This window comes from Erythrolamprus reginae, chromosome Z, assembly GCF_031021105.1.
Source record: "Erythrolamprus reginae isolate rEryReg1 chromosome Z, rEryReg1.hap1, whole genome shotgun sequence".
NCBI classification, from domain to species: Eukaryota; Metazoa; Chordata; class Lepidosauria; order Squamata; family Dipsadidae; genus Erythrolamprus; species Erythrolamprus reginae.
Genome location: NC_091963.1, coordinates 54,284,398 through 54,312,307, shown reverse-complemented (window position 1 = coordinate 54,312,307; position 27,910 = coordinate 54,284,398). Strand labels below are relative to the sequence as shown.

Genomic DNA, 27,910 nt, shown 5'->3' with positions numbered 1-27,910 from the left:
CAATTGCTAATGAAATAGCTTAGAAATCTACAGCTAAAACCTGGTTGTTGGATTATTTCTTTTTTGGACCTATAATTTGGACTTGGAAAAAATTAAAAATGAACAGAATAAGAAGTTTAAAATCTTTTCTTGGACTTAAAATAAATATAGGAGAAATTTGCTGTTTAAGTGTTGATGCCATCTGCTGGTGGAGGATTTGTGGTGTGAGAAATAATCGGAATCTTTGCTCAGTTGAGAATTGTTTAAACAGCTGTGACCTTGGAGAAAGAGCCTGTCTGGAGTGTTGATATCTAATATGTAATAAAGAAGAAAGAAAAGAAAAATATCTGCATCTATAATAGCTAATAGACTTAAAATATTTTTGAATGAATTTATTCATATAGACCAAATGGATTTCTTCCCAAAAGACAAATAAGAGACAACATGCGTATAATTTTGAACACCATAGAGTATTATGAACATGATCCTGAGAAACAAATGGCACTTATGTTTTTGGATGCGCAAAAAGTATTTGACAATTTAAATAGGCAATTTCTGAATTGACAATTACAATATTTGGACTTTGGGGCAAGATTTCTTCATGTTCTAGAAGCAATATACAGTATAATAAACAAACAGCAAGAATAATAATAAATGGAGAAATGACTGATAAGGTTAATATTACCAAGGGAACAAGATAAGACTGCCCATTATCACTGTTATTTATTTTGACATTAATTAGAGGTATTAAATAGAAACATAAGAATGGATAAGGAGATTACAGGACTTTAAAATTAGAAACAAAGAATACAAACTGCAAGCATATGTGGATGATTTGGCTTTTAAACTAGAGGATCCACATTTATCAGGATTGAAACTTTTATATCAAATAGAGAGATATAGAGAGGTTGCTGGGCTAAAAATTAATAAAGAGAAGACAAAAATTATTGTAAAGAATATGACAGAAAATCCAAAAAAGAGCTTCTGGATATATAGACAGTGAAAAAAGTAAGATATTTGGGGATCCAAATATCAGCAAGATGATCAACACTCAAGGAAGATAATTACATAAAACTTAAACAGACTGAAACAGACTGAAATGGCCAGAATTGCATTCATTAAGATGAACATACTACCACATCTACTTTTTTATTTTTGACAATACCAATTAAAATTGATAAAACCTTTTTAAAATCAGATTAATAAAATAATGATGAAATTTATTTGGCAAGGGAAAAGACCGAGGATCAGTTTAAAATTGTTGCAGGATGCAACAATAAGAGGTGGTTTTAGACTTCCTAATTGGGAAATGTACCACCAAGCAATGGCAATGACATGGATTAAAGGATGGATTATGCTTAGAAATAAAAGGCTTTTGACATTAGAAGGGCGTGATTTACAAATTGAATGGTACATATTTGTTTGGTATGGAGAACATACATAGCTACTTCCAGAGACATAGTATAAGGAACTCGTTATTTGCAATTTGAGAAAAGATGAAAAATAAACATTATTCAAAAATATCATACTGGATTTCAACAATAGAATCTTTGACAAACCCCAGTAGAATGGATTGGAATTGCATTGCATTGGCATCCTTCAGTCTTGAAAGACCATGGTATCATGTTCTAGGTTCCCCAGATTTCAGAAACGTGGAGAGGGGAGAACTGCTGCTTGGATTGGAATAATATTCCAAGTTATAAGGATATTATTTCACAGACAAATAAGTTAAAATCAATAACAGAAAAAATAGATTGGAATATACAGTTACAAGCAAGATATGAAAAAGGTATTAAAACAGGAGGAATTAATTTGGAAAAAACAAAATTAGATGAAATTTTATTTGGACCAGATGAAAAGTTGATAAACAAATTTTATAATTATTTACTGTCAATTGAATTAGAATTTGAACAAGTAAAATAAACTATGATAAAATGGATGAGGCATATAGGTCATACAATAGGTATGAATATATGGCAGCAATTATGGGAAGGGGCGATGTCAACAGCATTTAAAGAGAATGTGTAGAAGATGTTTTATAGATGGTATTCAGTATGTCGCCAGAGAGGTTAGCAAAAATGTTTTAAAGATAAATTGATGAAATGCTGAAAATGTAGCCATACACCTGATACTTTTTATCATATGTGGTGGGCTTGCACAGAAGCCAAAAAATACTGGATAGAATTCAAATATGAATTTAGAAGACATTGAAACAGAGTATTGAGCTAAAACCTGTAATATTTTTATTAGGTATATTACCAGAAAATTTTAATAAAGAAGAAACATACTTAATTGTTCACATAGTAGCTGCTGCTAGAAGGACCGTTGAACTTACTTGAACGGTCTTCTCGATGCACTGCAGGGAAAGTCCAATGTGGGTAATACTCTGGTCTGATTGGAAGGGACTGAGTTTAATTTAAATATTAGGTGGGTACTGTCCCCTAACCCTCTAGTCAATAAGAAAACGAAGGAGCAGTAAACAAATGGAAAAATTTATTAAACAACTGGAAGGCAGAAAATTAACTTTATGAACCATAATTAACTTGAACAAATACGGCGACCCTGGGCCTGGGCCAAAAGCAGTGCCTCAAGAAGATTGTTCAGGTAAGTTCAATGGTCTTTCTCCATTGCACTTGCAAGGAGAGTCCAAGCCTTAAATTAGAGGGAGGGAAAAGGCTGTACTAGGGGTGCTGGAGCTGAGCACACCCTTTGTAACACACGTCTCTCAAAGGCCACTTCCGATGAAGCAAATGAGTTGATATGGTAGTGTTTAGTGAATGTGGCTGGGGTCATCCACGTGGCAGCCCTGCAGATGTCTTTGAGAGACGCTTGCATGGCTGCACTATGAGTAGAATGTCCAGTCACTCTCTGTGGGATCTGATGACCCTCTGCTCTATATGCCAATTGCTAACGGTTTGAGAGGAAACTTTAGCTTCCATAGAATGAGAAGAAAATGACACTAATAATGCTTCTGATGTCCTGAACGATTGTGTCTTGTGGACATAGATTTTCAAAGCTCAGTGCACATCTAACTTGTGCCACCTCAGTTCCGAGGGGTGAGTCCCATGTGTGCAAAATCTGGTAAAACTATGTCCTGGACCCTGTGGAACCAGGAATTCACATTGGGTGTAGACATAAGACAACCCGGTCTGGGTGAAATTAGCAAAGATCTGGTCTTACAGAAAGAGCTGATATTTCTGACACGCGTCTGGCCAAGGTGATCGTGACCAAGAATGCAGTTTTGATAGACAGAAAGCATAATGAAATTGTCCGGATTGGCTCAAAGAGGGAGGCCTGGCAATGCTTGTAAAACTAGCAGAAGGTCCCATGTCGGATATTTATGAACAGTCAGTGGTCGAATGTTAGAGGTCCCTCTTAGAAAGTCCTTAATCCATGGGCGAAGTGCTAAGAGGCGGTAGTAATCATGAACAAGTGTAGTGGGTAAGGCCGCTACGTGTCTGCGTAAAGTATTGGGAGCGAGACCTTTATCCAGTCCTGCTTGAAGGAAAGTTAGGACCAGGAGTGGTGAAGCGGTCTTTGGATCCACTTCCTGAGATTTACAAAAGTCACAAAAGGCTGACCACATGGCCTGATAAATGCGCTTAGTTGAGGATCTGCACGCGGCTTATATGGTAGCTATGACCATGTCAGGCAGGTGTTGACATCTCAAGCGATCCCCCTCAAGTGCCACACAATCAGTTGCCACCACTGTGGCTCCGGGTGTACAATGCACCTCTGGTTGAGGGAGATCAGGTGGTCTGGGATCCTCCAACATGGAGAGATAGAAAGGTCCTTCAGATCCGCGTACCATGCTCAATGAGGCCAGTAGGAGGCCAGCAGTAGTATCTTGGCTTATTCCGTCAGGATCTTCCTGATCACCTTCAAAGGAATTGTCTGTGTGATGGATGGACAGGTACGTGGAGGTAGGCTTCCTTGAGGTCAATGGACATGAGAAAGTCCTTGTGACATATGGAGGAAAGAATGGAGTGGAACGAGTACATTTTGAACCCCTCCGCTCCAAGAGAGAGGAAGCAGGAAAAGAAGCGTGAGTTGGGTGCTGTGGTATGTGGCAAAAAGGCCGATCACCGGATTGCCGAACCATGTGGCTATTTCCTGGAAGATTCTGGGTTGTGGGTCTATGATTGTGCGATTTAACCAATCCACCTGGATGTTCTCCAGCCCCGATATATGTTCTGCCCTGAGGGAGGCTAGGTGAACTTCGGCCCACCGAAATAGCAACTCCGTCTCCTGCATCAATCTTTGGGACCTCGTTCCCCCCGGTGGTTGGTGTGGGAATGGGTTGAGACATTGGTCATCAGAATTAGGACGTGTTGACTTGTACTAGGTGAACAAAGTTGTGAAGGGCCAGAGATACTGCCTTGAGCTCTAAAAAATTAATGTTCACATCTTGTAGGTCCTGTGGCTCCTGAAGTCCCTGAGCCATCTGTGAGGAAGAATGAGCCCCCCAGCCTGTTAAACTGACGTCCATTGTTATCATTATTGGAGTATGTCCATGGAAGGACAAGCCCCATTGAATCGCTGGGGAAGCCCACCATTGAAGAGATTTTCTGAGCCGAGGGCTTAGGGCCATCTTTCTGTGTGAATGGCTGGATTTCGTCTTTTGAAAAGGCAGTAAAAACCACTGGAGTGGGCAAAAATGATCATGAGCCCATGGTACGATATCTATGTAGGATACCAGGGTGCCCAGTAAATTTTTACAGAAATGATAGTGGAGTCTGCTGATGAGTCCTCAAGGTGTCTAACAGTACTCGAATATTGGTTTGGGAATAGGTAAACCATGTATAATTTGGTGTCTATAATCGTGCCTAAATGGGCTAAATGGGCTAGGCATGTTGCTGGACTCAAGTGGCTCTTGTCGATGTTTACCGTGAAGCCGTGTGATTGAAGTGTTCGTATGATCAACAACAAGTCCCGTCATGCCTGTTCTGGTGACTTTGAAAGTACTACAATATCGTCGAGGTACGCCATAAGGCATGACTGGTGTCTGAGGCTGGCTGTGAGGATGTCCAACAATTTCATGAGCATCCTTGGCACTGATGATAGGCCAAACGGGATTGCCTTGTATTGGTAATGTACTCCGTTGAGACAAAATCGAAGGAATTGTCCGTGGGATGGATGGACAGGTACGTGGAGATAGGCTTCCTTGAGGTCGATGGATGTGAGAAAGTCCTTATGACATATGGAGGAAAGAATGGAGAGAAGCAAGTGCATTTTGAACCTCTTGTATCGCACATACATACAGGTTCAGCTGCCATAGGTTCAGAATTAATTGACATCCTCCCGAGGCCTTGAGGACCACGAAAATGACCGAATAGAAGCCTTTGCCTCGTTAGTGATGAGGTACCTCCTCAATCACCTCTATCTCCAGATGAGCGACTTCCCGATATTGTGATGCCGTATTCTGAGGGTCTGCTGTCAAAGGGCATGGTAAAAAGCGGTTCGGGGGTACTTGAGAAAATTTGATTTGCAGACCTTGGGATACAGTAGCTATTGCCCAAGCATCGGAGGATGTGGTTTCCCAGGAGGTGGCGAAATTCTGCAGCTTGCCACCAAGTCGGAAGAGGTCTGCTGAGTCACTTATTATGTCTGATTCCTTTAGGGTTGGAGCCTGAAGTATGGTCTATCTGAGCGGTATGCTCCCCGATTGTAGGAGCCCTGAAAGTATGGCCTCGAACCTTGGGTTGAGGCCGAGGAGGGCTCGGATCGAAAGGGCTGTCATCGGGAAAAGGGATTGAAGCATCTGTCTGATCGTTTGTTTGCTTTTGGCAACACCTTCTTCTTATCTTTGTCTTCAATTAGAAACTCCTCTAAGGCCTTTGCTGCATTCACTGTAGCATCTGTTGAAAATTCGGTAGCTACCAGGAGTTTGTTCAGGTCCTGACAAAGACGTCCATCTTCCGGATTCACTCTGGATTGCATGTCTTGTATCCACAATATTGTGGCTCGATTAAAAAAGGAAGCTGCTGAGGCCACACACAAGGCCCAAGCCACCATTTGGTGTGTTTTGCGCACCAAATTCTCTGCCTTCCTGTCCTCGGGTTTCAGTCCATCAGCCATTTCTGAAGGAACCAGAGCATTAGAGAGTAGGTTTGTCACTGGCTTGTCAATGGTCGGTGAGTCCAGTAAGGATTCAATCTCTTGGTTGAACGTGTATAACTTAGGTTCTACCGTTGAGGGGCCGTGAGCGGCTGCTGGGTGCTCCCATGGTCACTTTATGTTATCCAGGAAAAATTAGGATTACGGAATATGTTCTGCCTCCTTTTGGGGAACTGCAAACAGGCAGCCTGCTGGGGTGGCAGTTGCTGATGTCTCGGCCTGCTTCCCCTCGCCGGCCTGGTCAATGGTCTGCTTTGCTTTGTTAAGCAAGACCTGGAACAAGGATGGTTTGAAGAGTCCTGTAAAGGTAGGCAGCTCTGGGATATGCTCATCACCTGATAGATCATAATCTACGTCACTATCAGTGTCCCTGGGGGTTGTATCCTCGTCCATTGATCCCGGTAAGGACGGTGGGACTGGAACTGTCCAAGGATGCCTGGCCCTCGTGGGTGCAGAGGTTGCTGAGGTGTATTGTTGTACCCCTGCTGCAAGCCGATGCGAGTAGGCATTGGCGATGATACCTTGCAAGGCCAGGGGCATGTTTTGCCATGCATCTTGCATGTTGCGCAGACCTGATGCCGAGAGAGTAAATGCTGCAGATGGGAATTTCCCATAGTGTGGTACTTGAGAGGTTTGTGGAGGTGGTGGAAAGGTAGGCCAAGCTGAGGCCTGCCTGAGCGGGATGTATGTCTCAGCCACTGGGGAAGGAACTGAGGAACTGGCAGTAGAGGACACTCAGGAGACCAGTCCTTGTCTGTTGCCGAGCCTGCTACCCCTGCTGTGATCATGGGGGAGGCTTGGGGAGGTGTAGTACCCAAGGAGAGGTTAGACTGCAAGGGGGCAGCTGTAGGTATTAGCTGCCTCTGGGTTGCCACAAGTTTCTTCTCAAGTGCCTTTATTCTTTTCTCTGCTTCTCTAAGAGAGAGTTTTGAGAAGACTTAGACCTTGTTTTATCTGTTTGAGGCCTCTCGTTTGGGGTATTGGGTCTAGCAGCAGAAGTAGACTCTTCCCCTGCTTGGGCTGATTGATCTGCCATAATTATCCCCTTCAAACACTAACAATGGTAGAGATTTATTGTTAGGAGATGTCCCACATGCCAGGTCTTTCCATGCACGTTGTGTGAAATTAGCCAACAAACCCCTTCACATGCATGTGTGTCTATGGGGCAGAGTTCAACGTTGCTTCTGTGACGTGCTGAGGGGGAGGCTACCCTGCCCCACATCAGCAAAACTCGCCCCATTTCTCGGCACATTAAAATGGCCGGCTCTCTTGTCACCATGGTAACTGCCGGAATTACCAAGGTATGCTCGGCCTCAACCTTCCTTGGGGCATTCCCAAGATGACTGACACTCCAGTTGCCATGGTAACTGCCGGGGTGGCTGTGTGTGTTCCGGAGGCTTCCTGCCTCATTATGAGGCCCTGCCAAGATTCAGCGTTACTCTGGGAAGCCTGCCCCTCCCATCCCAAAAAATGTCAGTTCAGTTACGCCGAGCCGTTAATGCCGGTCTCAAAGTTCCTGGCGTGGGATCCATCCGGCCTGGTTTTGAGGCCATCAATTTGCCCGTTCCTGGCCCGGTATGTTCACTGGAGGGGCGGACCCCCCCAACATCAACCGCCTCCTGTAGCCCAGGTGTGACCGCAGAAGTCGGTGACCCGGTTGCTCCACTCTGGCCCTGATTAATTCCTAATCAGCATCGGAGGTTAAGGGAATGGTGGGGGTGGAGCGGCAGCCAGGAGGGTGATGTCCGCAGAGGGTAGTGACCCTATGCTGCAAGGAGGGGGCCCTGTATTTCGAAAAGCGATAGCTTCTTCCCTGTAATAAAACAGAAAGGAAATATAAAGTGTTAAAAAGAACTTTATTTGCAAATACACTTCTAAACAATTAATAGTTTAGGAGGTGCCTTTACTGCGACTGAGTTTTTAAGACTGGAGGTTTAGGGGCGGTACCCGCCTAACATTTAAATTAAACTCAGTCCCTTCCAATCAGACTAGAGTATTACCCACATTGGACTCTCCTTGCAAGTGCATTTAAAAATTGTATATGCGCTAAATTGGAAATTGAATAAAACACCAACAGAAAGAGAAGTATTAAGAAAGATTATGGATTGTGCTGAAATGAGTAGGCTTACATTGAAAAATCAAAGATAAAGAAGATTTGGAATTTCATAAAATGTGGGGGGAAATTTTATGAATGGTTTGAAAATAAAAATAGATAAAATAAATAATTATTTTGAAAAGTAATGTAGAAGAATTAGAAATACAGTGGTACCTCTACTTACGTACTGAATTCATTTTGTGACCAGGTTCTTAAGTAGAAAAGTTTGTAAGTAGAAGCAATTTTTCCCATAGGAATCAATGTAAAAGCAAATAATGTGTGCAAACCCATTAGGTATAAAAATAAAAGCTTGGAATTTTGGTGGGAGGAGGAAGAAGAATAGGAGGGGGACAGTCGCTGCAGAAGGAAGAAGGTGAGGTGGGGGGAATAAAAAAAATCCAAAACTTTAAGGCTTAAAAAAAGGGGGACTCTGAGGAGGTGAGGAGCAAGCGCCTCTCATACAGCCAGCGCGAGGCTGTCTCCCATACACTGCGCCAGAGAGAGAAACCTAGGCGGGCAAGAGGGGGGAACCTCCCATTCCTTTGACCGAAAGGTGGCAGCTGCTGCTGCCTGCTTCCTTTTCCTTCCCATGCTAAAGGGCTCCCCTCTTCTCTCACTCACTCACTTTGTAGCCAGCGCTTTTCTTTCACTGTGGTGACTTCTCGGTTTGGCTGAAGTCGAGTTGATTCAGGCGGGGGGAGCATCCTCTTTTGCCTTTCTACGTCCAGACGCTCCAGGAGGCAACCTTGCACCAGGTGTGTGGGAGGCAGCATGAGGGAATCACCACAGTGAAGTGTTTTATTCCCTCACCAAGCGTCCAGAGAAAGGAAAACGCTCAGTTTGCTCTGAGCTGCCCAGAGGGAAGGGAGTGTTTCTTTTATCTGGGTGCTGTCAGAGGTTTATTCCCTCTCTAAGTGCCCAGAGAAAGGAAAATGCTTCGTTCGCTCTGGACTGCCAAAGCATCCTTAAGCCCCACTGAAAGGCTCCTCTGGCAGCCCAGAAAAGCACGAGATGGCTGGGATTAAATGGGGAATGGCCGGGCCTTTGTGCCGCTCTCAAATTTCCTGGGAAATTTTTCTGGACTCAGGTTCTTAAGTAGAAAATGGTTCTTAAGAAGGGGCAAAAAAATCTTGAACACCCGGTTCTTAGAAAAGTTCTTAAGTAGGAAAATAAGTGAACCAATTAGAAATGTAGTGAATGTGATGCACCATGCTACCGCTACTAAAAGGAAATTGGGAATTTTGAAATTAGATGTTTATAAAGCGTTTGATAAAGTTAACCATAGCTATTTATATAAAGTATGTAATGAACTAAATATGGGGGGGAAATTTTGTGAAACTATAAAAGAGATTTATAAAGGAAATGAAGCGTATATAAGAGTGAATGGACAAAGAACGCAGAGTATTAAAATATTAAACGGCACCAAGCAGGGATGCCCTTTATCTCCAAAATTATTTGTAATAGCAATAGAGATCTCAGCTAATAAGATAAGACAAGATAACACTTGGGCAGGATATAGAATAGGGGAATTAGAAATGAAAATAAATTTATTTGCAGACGACGCAATTATATTGACCGAGACCCCAATGGAGATGATTAAAGGTATAATAAATATTTTACAAGAGTTTAAGCAGGAATCGGGACTGTCGGTTAATATGGAAAAATCAGAGATTATGTGCTTAAATATAGATCCGAGAGAACAGATAGAAATCAGGAAAGAATCAGGGTTGAAATTAGGACTCAAAAAAATAAAATATTTGGGAATTTGGTTATTGAAAAACCCAGTGAAAATTGAAGAGATTAATTATAGATTAATATGGAGGAAAATGTTGAAACAGATGAGGAGCTGGAAAGATAAAAAGCTAAGGAGACCTCAAAAATAAGAGCTTTAAAAATGATGATAGCTCCCAAGATGATGTACCTATTTCAGGTGCTGTCGGGGGGGCTATCGGTATGTAAGGTTAAAGAGTGGGACAAAAACCTAAATTATTGGATTGAAGAAGACAAGAGACCAAGAATAAGAAAAAAGTGGTTAATTGCGAATGAAAAAGAGGGGGGATGGGGAGTTCCATGTTTGGAGCTATATAGGGAAGCTTTTCAAATGGAAAGGTTAATGGAGTTGCAATTAGGTGAAAACAAATGGGTGAAATTGGAAAAACAGATAAACGGGATGAAGAATAGAGAATTAATTTTTAGAAAGTGGAATAGGAGTGACATAGGTAAATAGGCCCAATGAAAGGGACTATGGAAATTTCGAAAAGATGGCAGGGGAAAATAGGATTATATAAATCTAAACTGTCATTGCTTTATGTAATAAATACAGAAAATGAAACTAACTTAAATAGGGTTATAGGAGAGTTGAACGGAAGAGGGATAACTAAGATAGAACAGTTATATGAGAAGGATGGCAGGCCAAGTAGAAATCGTATAGAATGGTGGTTAGGTAAGGGAAGGTGGGTACAAATAAATGCAATATGTAAATATCTTAATGAAAGGGAGAATAAAGAAGTGTTATGGAGGGAGGAGACAGGGTTAGAGAAAATAATAAGAGAAAAAAGTGAGGGGATAAAGGCGCAAGCAACTAATATATACAAATTGCTAGTGCAGTCAGAAGGGGATACGATTAATGGATTGACTAAATGGTGGCAAAATGAGATATCAGTAGAGGTACAAGAAATGGAAAATATAGTAGAAGATATAAGGAAAATTAAAAATACAAGAATCAGGGAAATGAGAAGGAAAATATTACATAAGTGATATTTTACTCCCGTTCAATTCGCACATTTTCAGCAGAATGTCAGGGGGAACTGTTGGCATGGGTGTCAAGACAAAGGAGTGTTTATGCATATGTTTTGAGAATGCCCGATAGTGCAGGAATTTTGGCAAAAAGTGAAAGAGGATATCAATAGAATGCTAAATATACAATGGACAATCACTAAAGAAATGGCAGTACTAGTACAAAGTAATGCGATGGGAGAATTTAGAGGGGAAAAAAAGCAGCAATAGAAAGCGCTCAGGCAGTAATAGTTCTGGGTTGGAAGGATGCGACAAAATGGACAATGCAAAATTGGTATAGGTACATGGTGGACCATATTCAATTTGAAATTATGGAAAAAAGGATAAATTTGGATAATGAAACTGAGTTGGGACAGCTGATGGGACGGTGGGACAAGGTAAGACGATATATGACGAGCAGAATCCGAGACCAAGCTACAAGAAATAAATTGGAATCACTCTATACAGTGATCCCCCGGTTATTACATCCCCGACCATTGCGAACAGGCTAATTTGCGATTTTTCAACCCGGAAGTCAAAACACCATCTGCGCATGCGTGCCCTTTTTTCTATGGGCACGCATGCGTAGATGGCGCCGGGCAGATCAGCTGCTGGGCGGCTTCCCTAGGTCTTCCCCCTCTTGGCGGGCATCAGCGAGGAGTTTCCCCACCGCCCACGCAAACTCCTCGCTGCTGCCGCTTCGCTCGGCCGCTTCCCAGCTGAGTACTCAGCTGGGAAGCGGCCCGAGCGAATGGCTTGTCCGCAGCCTGCCTGCCCGCGCGCCCGCGGCTCGCGCGCCCTTCTCCCGCCCACGCCGTTCGCTCGGGCCGCTTCCCAGCTGAGTACTCAGCTGGGAAGCGGCCCGAGCGAACGGCTTGTCCGCAGCCTGCCCACGCCGTTCGCTCCCCCTCTTGCTGGCGGGAGGGCGAGAAGCCCTCCCCAGCACCCGCTCGCCCGCCCTTCGCCGCTCGCCCGCCCTTCGCCCGGCCACCCGCCGTTCGCTCGCTGCTCGCCCGGCCACCTGGGTTCGGGGGGGTGCTGGCAAGCCGCCCATGCCGGCGGCGACGTTTTAAAACAGCCGCGCCGCTTTCCAATGAGTCCCGAAGACAAACACGGAAGTTTGACGTTTGTCTTCGGGACTCATTGGAAAGCGGCGCGGCTGTTTTAAAACGTCGCCGCCGGCATGGGCGGCTTCCTAGCAGCCCCCCAAACCCGGGTTGAGGGTCCGGGGGGTGCTGGCAAGCCCCCCATGCCGGCGGCGATGTTTTAAAACAGCCGCGCCGCCCCCAATCTTCGGCTCCTCGCTAGCGGGCAGGCAGGCGGCGGACAAGCCGTTCGCTGGCGCTCGCTCTCGCCGCTTTCCAGTTGAGTCCTGAAGCGAATTCCGCCGCCTGCCTGCCCGCTAGCGAGGAGCCGAAGATTGGGGGCGGCGCGGCTGTTTTAAAACGTCGCCGCCGGCATGGGGGGCTTGCCAGCACCCCCCGGACCCCCAACCCGGGTTTGGGGGGCTGCTAGGAAGCCCCCCATGCCGGCGGCGACGTTTTAAAACAGCCGCCCCGCCCCCAATCTTCGGCTCCTCGCTAGCACTGCGGAAGTAAAAATACCATCTGTGCATGCGCAGATGGTGTTTTTACTTCCGCAGCGCTACTTCGCGAAAACCCGCTCGTTGCGGGGGTCCTGGAACGGAACCCTCGCAACGATTGGGGGATCACTGTAATATGTAAACACATATATTGCTCTTGGGTTAAGTGGACTATAAATGAAACACCCCCAATTTGGTGGTGGGGAATGTGTGTGTGTGTCGGGGTGGTGGGCACAATTCACTACGCACTGTTTTATGTTGTGTGATGTAAAAATTGTTAAAAATCAATAAAAAAATAAAATTAAAATTAAAATTAAAAGAAAAGAAAAGAAAAGTTCTTAAGTAGAGGTGTTCTTAAGATACCACTGTATGATTGTGGAAACCCACTTGACAAAAAGAGAAAGGGAGGCAGCATTAGATAATTTTGTAACACAGACCTGGAGGAGTTTAAGATTTAAGAATAAGTAAGTTAGAATTGGAAAAAATCTGCGTAATGTTTTTCTTTTTTTCTTTTAAACTAAAACTAGTTCCTTTTAAATAATATCTCTTTTATATATAAGATTTTTATTCTTATTAGTTTAGTTGTGAGATAGAGGAAATAAATATTGTTGAAATGAATTTAAGATGTTTTATTAATATTTTATATAGGAAGACCGTATGAGCACATGGTTAGGCATTGATGGCATATGTGTTTTCATGCATGTATGTTAGGCACTGACGGCATATGTGTTCTTATTTATGTAGGTTTTTTAAGTTGGAGGGGGGGGGAAATTATACCCAGCAGAAACGCAGGTATTGACAATGTGAGTCCTTAATCGATATATGAAGGTAAGCTTCTGAGAGATCAATGGAGGTAAGATTGTCTAATTCCCCCCAGGATGGACTGTAGGGTATGCATCTTAAACCTCTTGTATACTACGTATTTGTTGAGGAGCTTCGCAAAAAGGAGATTCTAGCAGGTAAACTTTAAGCAAGAATACAGGGCTGTGGAATATGTGGCACAAAGGTCTCTGCCCCTCCCTCTCTTTTTTATTGTTCTTTTGCCTTGAGCAAAAAAAGGGGTGCGCTGGCCGGGAGCCAGAAGCTGATGAGGCAGGGCTTTTTAAGATCATGCAGGCCGCTAGCTCTGCCCCGCGAAAATCAAGCCATCCAAGGCTCTTCAGTTGAAAGACTGGTGGATGAGCCTTGCTCTCACAGTTCAGCCATTTGTAGATGAAATTACAGCCACCGAACACCTGACTGAGACGGATGGCTTTTCGTCACTCCAGCAGTGGAGCCGGTGGGCGAGCCACACCTTCCCTTGCTGCTTCTCAATTGGCCTCTTTAGAATGTAGATTGGAACTGATTGCACTTGAGCAGAAGCAGAGAAGGCCTCAGGCCTGGATCTCCTTGTGGCAGACTGTACTAAAAAGTCCCTGCATCCATGCCACACACTAATGCATAAAATAAAACCAGGAAATGATATTTCTAACTAGAGAACCAGCAGTTGGGATAGATAGCTTCTTCGCAACATCCTTTCCTGCTGAGGACCAAGTCAGAACTGGGTTACCAGGCAAGAGCAGATCCTATTGGAAGTTTTGTGATTTGATTACCCCTTTGATTACCCTGCTGGCTCCACCTATGTTGGAGAATCTACAGTTCTGTGTTTATAGTAAGTGATACTATGAATTGAAATAGGCATAGTTTAATATACTTCTAATCATATCGGGGAGAGGGGGGTTGGAGTAGATGACCTACAAGGTCCCCTTTCAACTCTGTTAATCTGTTAAATCTAGTCTTCCGAAGATATTGTATCTTATCTCATCTGCTTTGCTTCTGTTTTCCAAAGAACTAAAATTTGCTATAAGATATACTGTAAATATCTGAATTTCATAATTACATAGGCCCCCCCTTCCCAAAATACATTTGTTTCATTTTGCAAGAATATTATGCTCAAGCAATAAGAAATAAAAATTTAAATATATTACATTGAAATAAATTGAAACAAAGCTTGGTTTTATTCTGAAAACTGTCAGAATAATCAAAGGATATAATGGAAGTTGAAGACAAATTTAAAACAAAAAAACCCCCAATCCAATAAATCAAATGCTAATTCTTACACATGTACTTACCAAACAGCTGCACAGATTTCATTTTTGTGTTCACAAATAGAAGTGATGTTGCAGTTACTGCAACAATGACCTTCATTGGTGCAGGTTGTCAATTTAACATCACAAAATTTGCACAGTTTCCGCATTTTGGATCCACTACTGAAGAGGTTATGTTCATGATATTCAGCTACAAAAGAAATATACATACATGTTTGTGTGTGTGCATATATTTATATGTAAATGTATGTGTGTGTGTATATATATGTACACACACACATATTATAAAGAATATAGATTTTCCCATAAAAATATACTTTATTTGCAAATTATATTTTAATATGTATTATTAAGAACAATATTTTTGTATCATAAGCATAAACAAATGTAGTTTATTTCCATCTGACAAAATAAATAGGAATATTGCACTTGTACATTTGATTTAGCTAATATGGTTTTGCATAGCTATTATCTTGAGCAATAACATTTAAAAACTTAAAATAAAACTATAAAATATCACCAAATTATGAAACCATAATTTTAAAATTAAATTTTAAATCAAATTTAAAATTTGATACAAATAATCCTTGAAATTATTGCTGCACCAACATTCATTAATGAACATAGAACATACCAGCCATCCTAATTTGCCAGGATGCTCTTCATTTCAATATTGCATATATCCAGTGGTGGGATTCAAATTATTTAATCACAGGTTCAGTGGGTGTGGCTAGGTAGTCATGTGACTCGGTAGGCATAACTACATGGTCATGTGACTGGGTGGGTGTGGCTAGGTGATCATGTGACTGAGTGGGAATGGCTAAGTAGTCATGTAACTGAGTAGGCGTGGCCAACTTGACATAATTTCTTTGCCCTAATTACTGTTTTAAGTATAAATAAAGATATACCAAAAGGTAGTTTTTAAAATGCATTTAATACTTAAGTAAGAATAAAAGGTACACAAGACTTCTGGTTTTAGCGTCACGCTGCTGCTGGGTTGCTTTTGGTTTCTTCGGGGCTGCTTCGGGTGCTTTTGACTGCTCTTTGGGGTGATTGCGAACCTATAGAGCTCGCAATCTGACATGGGAATCTTCAGTGCACCTGTGGGTGGTCGGCGGGCCCTTCTGACAGCAGGGAAACCCCCTTGGTCGGCATTAGAAGAGATCGGCCTTTCAACCTATCTGGAGATGCAACATTCCGACTCTATCATGGAAGCCGCAAAAATGACTGAAATACTCTTGGAGTGAAAGGATTGAAAGTGTGTGTGTTTGATCAATAACAGTGGATTGCAAAAGGAGTACAGTGATACCTTGTCTTACAAACTTAATTGGTTCTGGGACGAGGTTCTTAAGGTGAAAAGCTTCTAAGACGAAACAATGTTTCCCATAGGAATCAATGGAAAAGCAATTAATGCGTGCAAGTCCCCTTTTGCCAGCCGAAGTGCCCGTTTTTGCGCTGCTGGGATTCCCCTGAGGCTCCCCTCCATGGGAAACCCCACCTCCGGACTTCTGTGTTTTTGTGATGCTACAAGGGAATCCCAGCAGGGGAATCCCAGCATCACAAAAACGAGTGCTTCGCTGGTAACGGAAGTCCGGAGGTGGGGTTTCCCATGGAGGGGAGCCTCAGGGGAATCCTAGCAGCGCAAAAATGGGTGCTTCGCTGGCAACGGAAGTCTGACGCGGGGCATCCTGTCGGCGGCGGGGAGTTTGTAAAGTGAAAATAGTTTGTAAGAAGAGGCAAAAAAAGCTTAAACCCCGGGTTTGTATCTCGAAAATTTGTATGACAAGGCATTTGTAAGATGAGGTATCACTGTATATCCCCTTTGTTGTTTGGATTTTGGCTTCGGATTGTGCCAGATCGATTAAAAGGTGGTGACTGTGATTGTATTGGCAAAAGGCGGCAGAGAACGAGCTGTAATCAGCCGGAATAGGCAAAAATAAGTAAAGTGATCACTTTATTGGATCTCGCTGGAATCTGGCTTAACAAATTACTGCATCAGATAGGAAACATCATTGGATAACAACTACAAAGGGTGAAAGGTATTTTTGAATGTGTTAAAGGTGAGAGAAAGTTGTTTTGTCGTTTCGGTTACCCTATAAATCAGAGCGGATTGAGTCGGTGACAAGTTAAGGTGACAAAATTGGAGGACCCTCTTGTTCTTTTTTTTCCATTATTTGCTTGATTTACCCTTTACCCTCTTTCTGGATGTCTAAGATTGATTGATTGAACTTAATTTACAACTTTAAACCTACTGAACTCTAAACCTTCTCTATAATTGAACTTGTAAACTATTGCATCAAAGAAAAAAAACAACAACCAAAAACGGACTTTTCCAGAAGCACAGAAGCGGAAGCTCAATGAATTTCTTTCTAAATTTCCTTTTTTGATTAAAATACTTCAAAATAATTATAAAAAATAATACCACAAGTATAAGTATATATAACTTTTGAATAATATTACTATATTACTATAATATATTATACAATATTTTTGTGTTTGCTTTATTTGTTGCATTTCTACTCATTTGAATCTCTTTTCTACTTTCTTTCTTCACCTTTCATTTTATTATTCTTTTACCTCATTTTATCTTCTCCTTTATTTCGCTATCTATAATTTGATTGTATGATTGTATAATTTGATTGTGGCCAACTTACTACACACATATATAGTAAGCCTAATATATGAATTATAAACGAGGTTGTTGTTACTGTCATTATTATTATCATTTATGTACACATTTGCATTTATACATTCTATGGACAGATATTTTCTTTAATTGACTGATCTACTCAATTCATTGACATTTTGATAGCTTGATTGATTGACTTATTGGTATATTGATATATTGACAGAATCATTACTACTCTATTATTTACATTTTTTCAAACTTTATTGATAACAATTGATTACTTTTATTTGCAAATTGATACTGTTTAGATTATATTGTTTAGAATATTTAGTTTTTTCTTTTTTTGTATGTAAATTTTTATTGATTTTTTAAAAATATAACACAAAACAAGACAAACAACATTTAACATGTAAAGGAGCTACCATTGCTCCACTAAGCATAGAAGTCTTTCTAATACAAAAAAGGACTAATTATAGTTTAGATCAATACAGAAAAGTAAAATTTGTTAGTAAAATATCTCGTCATCATATCTAATTCTGCACATTCCATAATCTTTCTAAAGACCTCTTCATCTTTTGGAATTTCTTTTTCTTTACATTTTTGTGCAAATACTATTCTTGCCGCTACTAATATATGAATTATTAAGTAGTATACAGTAATACCTCATGATACGAACTTAATTGGTGCAAGGAGGAGGTTCCTAAGACGAAAGGTTCGTAAGACGAAACATTGTTTCCCATAGGAAACAATGTAAAGTCAATTAATCCGTGCAACCAAAAAACCCCCGCAAAAAAACGGCTTTCGGCGACTGCTGGGAAGCCGCGCGGCTGTTTTAAAAGGTGACAGCCGGCCTGGGGGGCTTCCCAGCACCCCCCATTCGGGGGGGTGCTGGGAAGCCCCCCAGGCCGGCTGCCACCTTTTAAAACAGCCGTGCCGCTTCCCAGCTGTCTCCTGAAGCCGAACGCCAAAGCCGAACTTCCGCGTTCGGCTTCGGGAGACAGCTGGGAAGCCACGTGGCTGTTTTAAAAGGTGACAGCCGGGCTGGGGGGCTTCCCAGCAACCTCCCGAACCGAACCCGGGGTTCAGAAAAATTTTTCCTCTTCTTACGAACTTTGTTCGAGTTACGAACCGGCGTTCGGGAGGCTTCTGGGAAGCACCGCCGCCCGGCTGTCACCTTTTAAAACAGCCGCGCGGCTTCCCAGCAGTCTCCGAACGCTGGTTCGTAACTCGAAAAAAGTTCGTAAGAAGAGGCAAAATTTTTCTGAACCCCGGGTTCGTATCACGAGTTGTTCATAAGACGAGGGGTTCGTATCTTGAGGTACCACTGTATTTCTTTTTTATATTTAAACATCAGTAATACCTAATAAAAAAAAAATTCTGGAGTTTCCTTAATTTCTTGCTTTGTAATTTCTTTTAACCATTTTTCTACCTTATTCCAATAGATCTTAGATTTTAGGCATGTCCACCACGCATGAAAATATGTGCCAATTTCTTTTTTTACATTTCCAGCAAATAGGTGAAGCACTTGGAAACATCTTTGAAATCCTATTTGGTGGGAGATGCCATCTATAAAACATCTTAATTTGATTTTCTTTAAAGGAAATTGATTTAGTTATTTTCCAGTTATATAGCCAAACCTTTTCCCATGTATCTAAATTTATTTCCTTTGCAAAAATTTTACACCAACTAATCATATTATCTTTCAATATCCAACCTATTGTCTTATATTTTTTAAAATATTTATATAATTTCCCAATCAATTTTCCTTGGTTTTGGATTAATAATTTCCCGAGTGTATTATTGTTCTTCTTGAAAATGAATATTCTCATGTCTTTTTGATATCTAGAGTTAATCTGGGCGTACTGCCACCAATCTATTTCCACTCCTGACTCCTGTAATTCTTGTTTTGTTTTCAGTTTTAATTGATTATCAAGTAAATCTCTATATTTCCATATTTTCCCTGCTTTTAACAAATTAGGATGGGAGATGGCTTCTATCGGTGAAATCCATTCTGGCATTACTAAAAAGTGATTTTTTTTCCTCATTCCAAACTTCTATTAATGTCTTCATAATTATATTACTGTTAAAGTATGAATGAGTTTTGGACTTTTCATACCATACGAAGGCATGCCAGCCTAGCATTAAATCGTGGCCCTCTAGGTTTAATAATCTTCTATTTTCCAGGGTTAACCATTCTTTTATCCATGACAATGCGGTCGCTTGGTAATATAACTTCCAATTTGGGAGGGCTCGCCCTCCTCTCTCTTTCCGATCTTCTAATGAACTTTGTTTTATTCTTGGTTTCTTACCTTGCCATATAATTTTTTTAGTAATCTTGTTTAATTCTTTAAAAAAATTCCCACCTGGATTGATTGGGATTACCTGAAATAGAAATAATACTTTGGGCAGGATATTCATTTTAATTGTGGAAATTCTTCCCATTAAAGATAGCTGTAGGTTGTTCCATATTTCCAAGTCTTTTTAAATTTGTCCTAAAAGCTTTATATAGTTATCATTTTTTAAAGACATAACTTTGGAAGAAATCCAAATACCTAAGTATTTTACTTTTTTTGCTATTTTCATATTTGTTAATTTTTCTAGATGTTTTATCTGTGAATCTGTCATGTTTTTTGTAAGTATTTGTGTCTTTTCCTTATTAATTTTCAAACCTGCTATTTTCCCATATTCTTCTATTAGATCTATTAATTTTGATGTTGATGTCATAGGATCTTCTATTATGAAGGCCACATCATCGGCAAAAGCTTGGACTTTATATGTTTCTTTTTTAATCTTCAAACCTTTTATTTCCTTTTCTGTTCTTACTTTTATTAATAAAGTTTCGAATGTTACAATAAATAATAATGGTGATATAGGGCAGCCTTGTCTAACTCCTCTTTGTATTTCTAAACTTCCTGTTTGTTCTTTGTTTATTATAATTTTTACAGATTGGTTGGAATAAATCGCATCAATTATATTAAAAAATTTAGTTCCCACATTCCTCTTATTTAATTGTATTTTCATAAAAGTCCAGTCTACGTTGTAAAATGCATCAAGAAATATAAGTGCCATTTGTTTTTCGGGGTGTTGCTCATAATATTCAAAGGTATTTATAATTGTCCTCAAATTATTTTTAATTTGTCTACCTGGTAAAAATCCATTCTGGTCTTCATGTATTATTTCATTTATAATATTTTTAAACCTAAATGCATATATTGATATAAAGATTTTATAATCTACATTTAATAATGAAATTGATCTGTAGTTTTCAATTTTTTCCTTTTTTTGTTCCCGGTTTATTTATTAATGTTATTAAAGTTTCTGTCCATGTTTTAGGTATTTTACGGTCCGCTATTATCTCATTAAATATCTCCAACATATTTGAAAAAAGTATTTCACTGTCTAGCTTATAAAATTCTGCGGGTATTGCATCAGGGCCGGTAGCTTTATTATTTTTCTGATTTTTAATAGATTGCTATAATTCTGCTTCTGTAAAGGGTTTATTTAATTTTCGTTGTTGATCTTCAGTTAATTTAGGTATGTCTATAGAACTTAAATAGTACAAAATCGCCTCTTCGTTTATTTCTTCTTTTTCATATAATTTCCTATAATACCTTAATGCTATTTCCTTCTTTTCATCTATTCTGTTTTATTACACCTTTACTACCTGTTAATTTTTTAATAATTCTAATTTCTCTTTCTTTCCTTAATTTATAAGTCAGCCATCTTCCTGGTTTGTTTGCATGTTCAAAATATTCTTGTTTCGCTCTTTTTATTTTTTTCTGCCATTTGTTCTTATTCTATCAACTTTATTTTATGTTTTAATAAATCTCTCTATTTTTAATTTTATCGTCATGTTCGTTATGTTGCAATTCTAATTCTGATTTTTTAAATTCATCCGCTAATTGTTTTTTTGGGTCTTTTTTTTTTTTTTGCCATATACAAGATTGTTAACCCCCGAATATATGCCTTTGTTATATCCCTGGGGTTGTGTCATTATTTTTATTTATTTTAAAGAAAAATTCTAATTCTTTTCCTATCCACTCTTTATATTCAGGGCCGCGTAATACATTTCTATTTATATACAAATTATTAGATTTTCCCTTACCTTTCCAATATATAACTAATGGATTATGATCTGCCCAACTATTAGTTTCTATCTCTACATACTTGATCTTTTCCATTATGTGTGCTGGTGCTCAGGCCATATCTATCCTAGTCCAAATTTTATGGGGGTTTGAGTAAAAAGTATATTGTTTGTTTTGTGGGTGGCATTCGCGCCATATATCTTTTAGTGATAGTTCTGTACTCATTTTCCAAAATGTTGTTGATAAAATTACCTTTTTTTTCTTTTCTTTCTTTTTACCTGAAAAGTCCATTTGACTATCTGAGATTGAATTAAGGTCACCTACTATTATCATATTTTCTATTGATAATTCTATTATTTTATCATGTAGTTCCTTATAGAATTGTTTTTGATTGTCATTTGGTGCATATATTGATATAATAACGAGAGGTTTCAGTTCTAAATCTATTTGTACAATTAAAATTCTGCCTTCACAATCATTATATCTTTGTTTTGATTCTATTGTTTGATCAATGTACATTGCTACAACTCTTTTTTTTTGGTTCGCTAGACTTGTGTAGTTTTCCTAATTTAGATTTATTAAGTAATTTTCTATTTGAATTCTTGATATGAACTTCCTGTAAAATATTTATTTGTGCTCTTTGTTTCTTGAGTTTGGTCAGTATTTGGTTTCTTTTTCTCGGGTTATTCAATCCATTTATGTTAACTGAATTTTTAAAAAAATCTTGTGACATCTCTATTTATAGCATTTTTTGGCTTCTTTAGGTTCTCGCAATCTGCTATCTAACACCAATTTTTGTTGAATCTGTGGTTGTTTCTTTTTAACATCTTATATTGCCTCCCTCTTTCTGTAGGTTCTTTCTGTAGTTGTTCTGTTCTGTTCAGTCCACTTTGTGCAAAGAAAGCTCTTGCTTCTTCTACATTCTCTATCTTAATTCTCATTCCTTGCCAAGTCAAAGAAAGGCCTTCTGGTACCAACCATCGGAAAATTAAATTTTTTAAAATTAATACACTTGTAAGAAAGTAGTACTCTCTTCTGGTTTCTCTCACTCTTTTTGGAACTTGCTTTAGAATTGTAATATCTTTCCCTTTATACTTCCAAGTTTGATTTCTTGCCTGTTTTAAGATATCATCTCTGATTATTCTTCTGGAGAACATGATGTGAAGCTCTCTTGCTACATTGTGTCTTCGTGCACAGCCAGTCTGGATTCTATAAATTTCATTTATCTCTTTTATGAGTTCTTGTGGGTCTATTTGTAAAATTTCTCCTATTATCTCTGCCATCTTTGCTGTTAAGTTTTCATCTTTTTCCTCATTTATATTTTGAAATCTCAAGCCATGTGAAGTGGATCGTAATTCCAAATTGATTATTCCTTCGTCAAAGCCTCTGTTAACTGCATAACTATGTTCTTCATATTCTTGCATCTTTTGTCCTACATTCTGGACTTTATCTTCCATTGCTTTCATTCTTTTTTCATTCTCATATAGATTTTGTTGGATAACTTTCATGTTTCCATCCACCTCCTTCATGCTTCCTTTAACTTCTCCAATTTCAGTTTTGAGGTCTCCCATCTCCGTTTTAAGGTCACCCATTTCAACTTTCAAATCTCCCATCTCATTTTTTATTTCTTCTTTCATTTCTGCAAGATATTTTTTCACTTCTTGTTTGTATCCATTGAGATTTGTGTTTTCTGCATGAAGTCTTGAATAATGGCCAAGGTATCTTGAATAGTCTGAAAATTTGGTTCTGTTGGAGCTTTCTCCTTTTCTTTTTCTTTATCTTTGGCCAACATTGTTGTTATTGATCTTTGTTGTAGTGGGGATGAGGTAGGAGATATTGTTGGAGTAGAAGTTGGAGTGGATGTTTGTTTTCTAGTTGTTGTTGTAATGGAAGTCACACTTTGAATCCTAGAAGAGACTTTCATATCTCCAGAAATTTCCAGTCAGTTATGTAATATCTTAAGTTTACTTTCTATTTTAGTTAATAATAAAATTTATATTTTTTGAAATGACTATAAAACAGGTATAATCAAACTAAGTAATAATATAGTATAATAAACAAAACAATCAAACCAGCAATCCAGTCAAAAAAGGAATACCAATACACAGTAAGAAAGCAAAAGGAAAAAATAAAAGAAAACGATTTAATTAAAAGGGCTATGACAATAGTTTTTAAAACCCACACTAAATAAAACATCTGGCAATATCTTAACTATGAAATTATTATATATGTAGTTAACTCTTAACAAAGAAAAAGGAAAAGGGGAAAAGAAATATAAAATGTGAAATCTATAAAATATACAATATAATCAACAATTACCGTATATACTCGAGTATAAGCCGACCCGAGTATAAGCCGAGGCACCAATTTTTGCCACAAAAACTGGGAAAACGTATTGACCCGAGTATAAGCCGAGGTTAGAAAATGCAGTGGCTACTGGTAACTTATAAAAATGGAAAACAATAAAATTACATTAATTGAGACATGTTTTAGAATATTTATTTTAAAGAAAACCAGTAAACTAGCTCTGTAAATTTAAAAGAGGGTAAACAAATTAACAATATTAACAATAAATTAAAAAGTAAAAAAAGTAGCTCGATCAGCAACAAAGCTAAAACCTAAGAGTTAAAATCCTTCAAAACTGGATTCCTTCTCATCATTAATTGGATTTACATTATTGTTCTGTTTTTATATATGCTGTGAGCCACCCTGAGTCCTTGGAGAGGGATGGCGTACAAATCCAATTAAATAAACAAACAAACAAATAAATAAGTGTATCCAAAGAAGAGCTTCAGCATTAGCTGCTGTGAGGTTATCAGCATAGAAAACCAGATAGATTAGATAGCTAGATAGATAGCTAGATAGATAGATAGATAGATAGATAGATAGATAGATAGAGATAGATAGAGATAGATAGACAGACAGACAGACAGACAGATAGAAAGATAGATAGATAGATAGAAATAGATACAGATAGATAGATAGATAGATAGATAGTTAAATAGATAGATAGAAAGATAGACAGATAGATAGGTAGATAGATAGATAGATAGATAGAAAGAAAAATAGATAGATAGAAAAATAGATAGATAGAAAGATAGACAGATAGAAAGATAGAAAGATAGATAGATAGATAGAAAGAAAAATAGATAGATAGAAAAATAGATAGATAGAAAGATAGACAGATAGAAAAATAGATAGATAGATAGATAGAAATAGATACAGATAGATAGACAGACAGACAGACAGACAGACTAGCGAGACAAGCAAAACTTGCTAAACACAGACAGCTCTTGTGGTTTTGTATCCTAAATATGCAGGTCCTATTTAGAATCAAACTCATTTTTAAAATATGTGAAATGCTTCACATTATTAGATCCTATCCAAGCAAGGACAGCAACTACCACAAAATACCATTTTTAAACAGTTTAAATCCTTTCAAAGGAGAGGGAGGAGAATCTGACAGCAGGGGGCCTTTTTAACCCAACTAAGGGCAATGCAGAGAGAGCAAGGAATAGTTACTGTAAACCTGTTGACAAATACACACAGGGAGTTTTTAAAAAAGCCTCTGGGTTTCAGCAAGAGGTAGCTGGCTTTTTTCACGGTGGGGGGGAGAGGGGGCATACACACACAGACACAGACACACACAGACACACACAGACACACACAAACACACACACACACACACACATGACCTCACCGGTTTCCCATTGTTTTTCCCCCTCTCGGTTGGAGCAAATGGCTGCCTCCTTTGCTTGAGCCAGGGAGAAGGCAAGAGCTCCACCCCTCCCACAGCTCCTACGGCGTGCAAGAGGGGACAAAAGCTGGTGCCTCCTCGCTCTGGCTCAAGCAATGGCACCCTCTTGTGGTGACTTTGTCAATGACCCGAGTATAAGCCGAGGTTGTATTTTTCAGCCCATTTTTTTGGCTGAAAAACTCGGCTTATACTCGAGTATATACGGTAGTTGAAAATACAAGAGAAAAAGAAAAGAAAGGAAAAGAAAAAGAAGGGAAAGAGAGAGAGAGAAAGAGAAATACTAGTATAAAGCAACCTAATTATATAAATTTGGGGGGTATACCAGATCAAGAGGAAGGAAACTAAAAATCTAGCACAAACAAGAAAAAAAAGTAGAGACCTTATATAAAATATAGCAAGAAAAAAAAGGGGGAAGGATGTAAATATGTAAATATGTAAATGTAAAAATGTAGAAATGTAAATATAAAAGTATGATATGTAAAAAGAAGTTGAAAAATCAGAAGATACTTAACTAATATGTTCAATATAACTAGTTCCAATGATAATAAAGGGAAAAAATAGAAAAGAAAAATTAGAATTTTCAAAATTTGTCTTTCTCAGATCGTTCTTGGATCCTTAAATACTATGCTTTGTTCTGTTTTTAAGTTCTCAAGTTCACAATTGTTTTTTAATCTTTAAAAAGCAAAGTTCCAAAAATTAGTTTAATATTGTACCAAAATCCTCTGTCCAAAATCCACATTCCACAGTCCACAGGAAAAAAGATGCAGGGAATAAAGAAAAATATTAAAAGTAAAGAAAAGGACCGTTGTACCTACCTGAACGGTCTTCTCAATGCACTGTAAGGAGAGTCCAACATGGGTAATTCCTCTAGTCTTATTGGTAGGGACTGAGTTTATTTTAACATATTAATGAGGTACCGCCCCCTAGCTGCCCCAGTAGCTCAGTTTTGAAAAATGAAGACAATAATAAAGGTAAACTAAACAATTTTATTCATAACTTCAGTAGCATCTGGAACTGAAGTGTATGCACCCCTGGGCCCAAAGTCTGGGAGAGTTTGAACTCTCCTTCCAGAGCATCGAGAAGACAGTTCAGGTAGCTACAGCGGTCCTTCTCCCCTGCACTGGAAGGAGAGTCCAACGTGGGATATACCCAAGTTAAGGTCCATGGGAGGGAACAGGCGCAGGGGCGCAGGAGAAGCGCACACCCTCTGCAGAACTCGCCTCCTGAATGATGCTTCCGCTGAAGCAAAGGAATCAATTCTGTAATGTTGTATAAATGTCGATGGTGCCAACCAAGTGGCCGCTCTACAAATGTCCTCTATGGACACCTGAGTCGACCATATGGCCAAGGTGGCCGCACTCCGAGTAGAATGGGCTGTGATCCCTTATGGTGGGGAACAAGCACTTGCCTTGTAGGCTTCCACAATGCAGCTCCGAAGCCAACAGCTTAGCGTCTGAGAGGATACTTTGAGACCCACCTTGGATTGTGAAAAGGATATAAAGAGTGCCTTGGATCTTCTAATGCAGTGATTTTCAACCTTTTTTGAGCCGCGGCACATTTTTTACATTTACAAAATCCTGGGGCACACCACCAACCAAAATGACACAAATCTAATAAATACATACATACATACATACATACATACATACATACATACATACATACATAACCCCCTCATATATACAATCCCATGTAACATCCTCTTATAAATACAGTCAATCATCAATCATCCCTCCTCAAATTTATACTACTCTCTCATTTCTGGGTACTTCTCCAGTCTTTCCCCCTTTTCTCTCTCACGTTTCTCATTTCTCTCTCTTCTTCCCTTTTTCCATCCCTGTCTCTCTCCCCCCTTTATGCGTGTGTGTGTATACACACTCGAACCATTTCCAAAACCAGTTGAGGGCTGGGCTTTTTTCCTCTTTTATTCTTTTCAAAAACAGGTGTGGGCTGGGGGTTTTTTCTTATTATTTGGGTGCTTTTTACCATATGCTTCAAGAAGCACCTCTCTCTCTCTCTTTTGCTCTCTCTCGTTCTCTCTCTTATTTTCTTTCTCTCTCATGCTTTCTCTCTCTTGTTCTCTGGTGGGATTAGTCATCTGTTGTCCTCCTGATGCTGCTGACGTGGTGCCAGGGACAAAACGCCCACCCACTCCTGAGGGAAAAGACGGACTGTTTGGGATGGGAATTAGCATCTCTCCCGCCGCGTTAAGTAGGCAAGGCAAGGCAGAAACTCGCTGGATGCGGAGCCCAAAAAAAGCGCCTCAGGAAGGCAGAAGCGAAGCGCCCCCACCGCCCGCTCGCTTTCCAACGCTGCGCCCGTTGCGCCGGGCTCTTTGCCTGAATCCGCCTCCTTTCTGAGGCTCGAGCGAACCTCCTTCGCCGGCAGCCGGGGGGTCGGATTCGCCCCCTGCCCAGCCGAAAGTGTGCATGTGAGGGGGGAGAGCTTGCTTCTGCAACCGCATGGCCAGAGAGAAGCAGGATAGCAAGGCGGCGGCATTTTTCTGCCTGGCCTGGATGCTCTGCTTGGTTTTCCCGGGCTTCCCGCAGCATGTAGGCGGCCGAGAAGACCGAGCGGGACTGTGAGAGGGGTGGGCGTTCCCACAGCGCTCGGAGTGGCTAGCGGACGGATCGCCAGTGCCGCTGCAGCCATAGCTGTGGGAGGAGCCGCACCCCAAGAAAGCCGGAGAGAAGGACGGATCGGGCGGGGACAGCCACAAGTGGAAGCCTCAGCCCTGGAGCTCCCACTTGCAGAAGCCGCCCCTCCCCCGGCTATTGCCCGCCGCTATTAGCGAGGAGAAGTCA

General features: G+C 40.0%; 1 protein-coding gene across 2 annotated transcripts in view; it reads right to left on the bottom strand.

Moving 5' to 3' along the window:
• TGFBR2 (transforming growth factor beta receptor 2) overlaps positions 1-27,910 on the bottom strand; it is a 160,919-nt gene that overhangs the window by 101,354 nt on the left and 31,655 nt on the right. For both annotated transcript variants that reach the window (XM_070727290.1, XM_070727291.1), the window contains exon 2: positions 14,660-14,825. In XM_070727290.1, the coding sequence (XP_070583391.1) occupies positions 14,660-14,825 (166 nt within the window). The remainder of the gene's footprint in view (positions 1-14,659; positions 14,826-27,910) is intronic.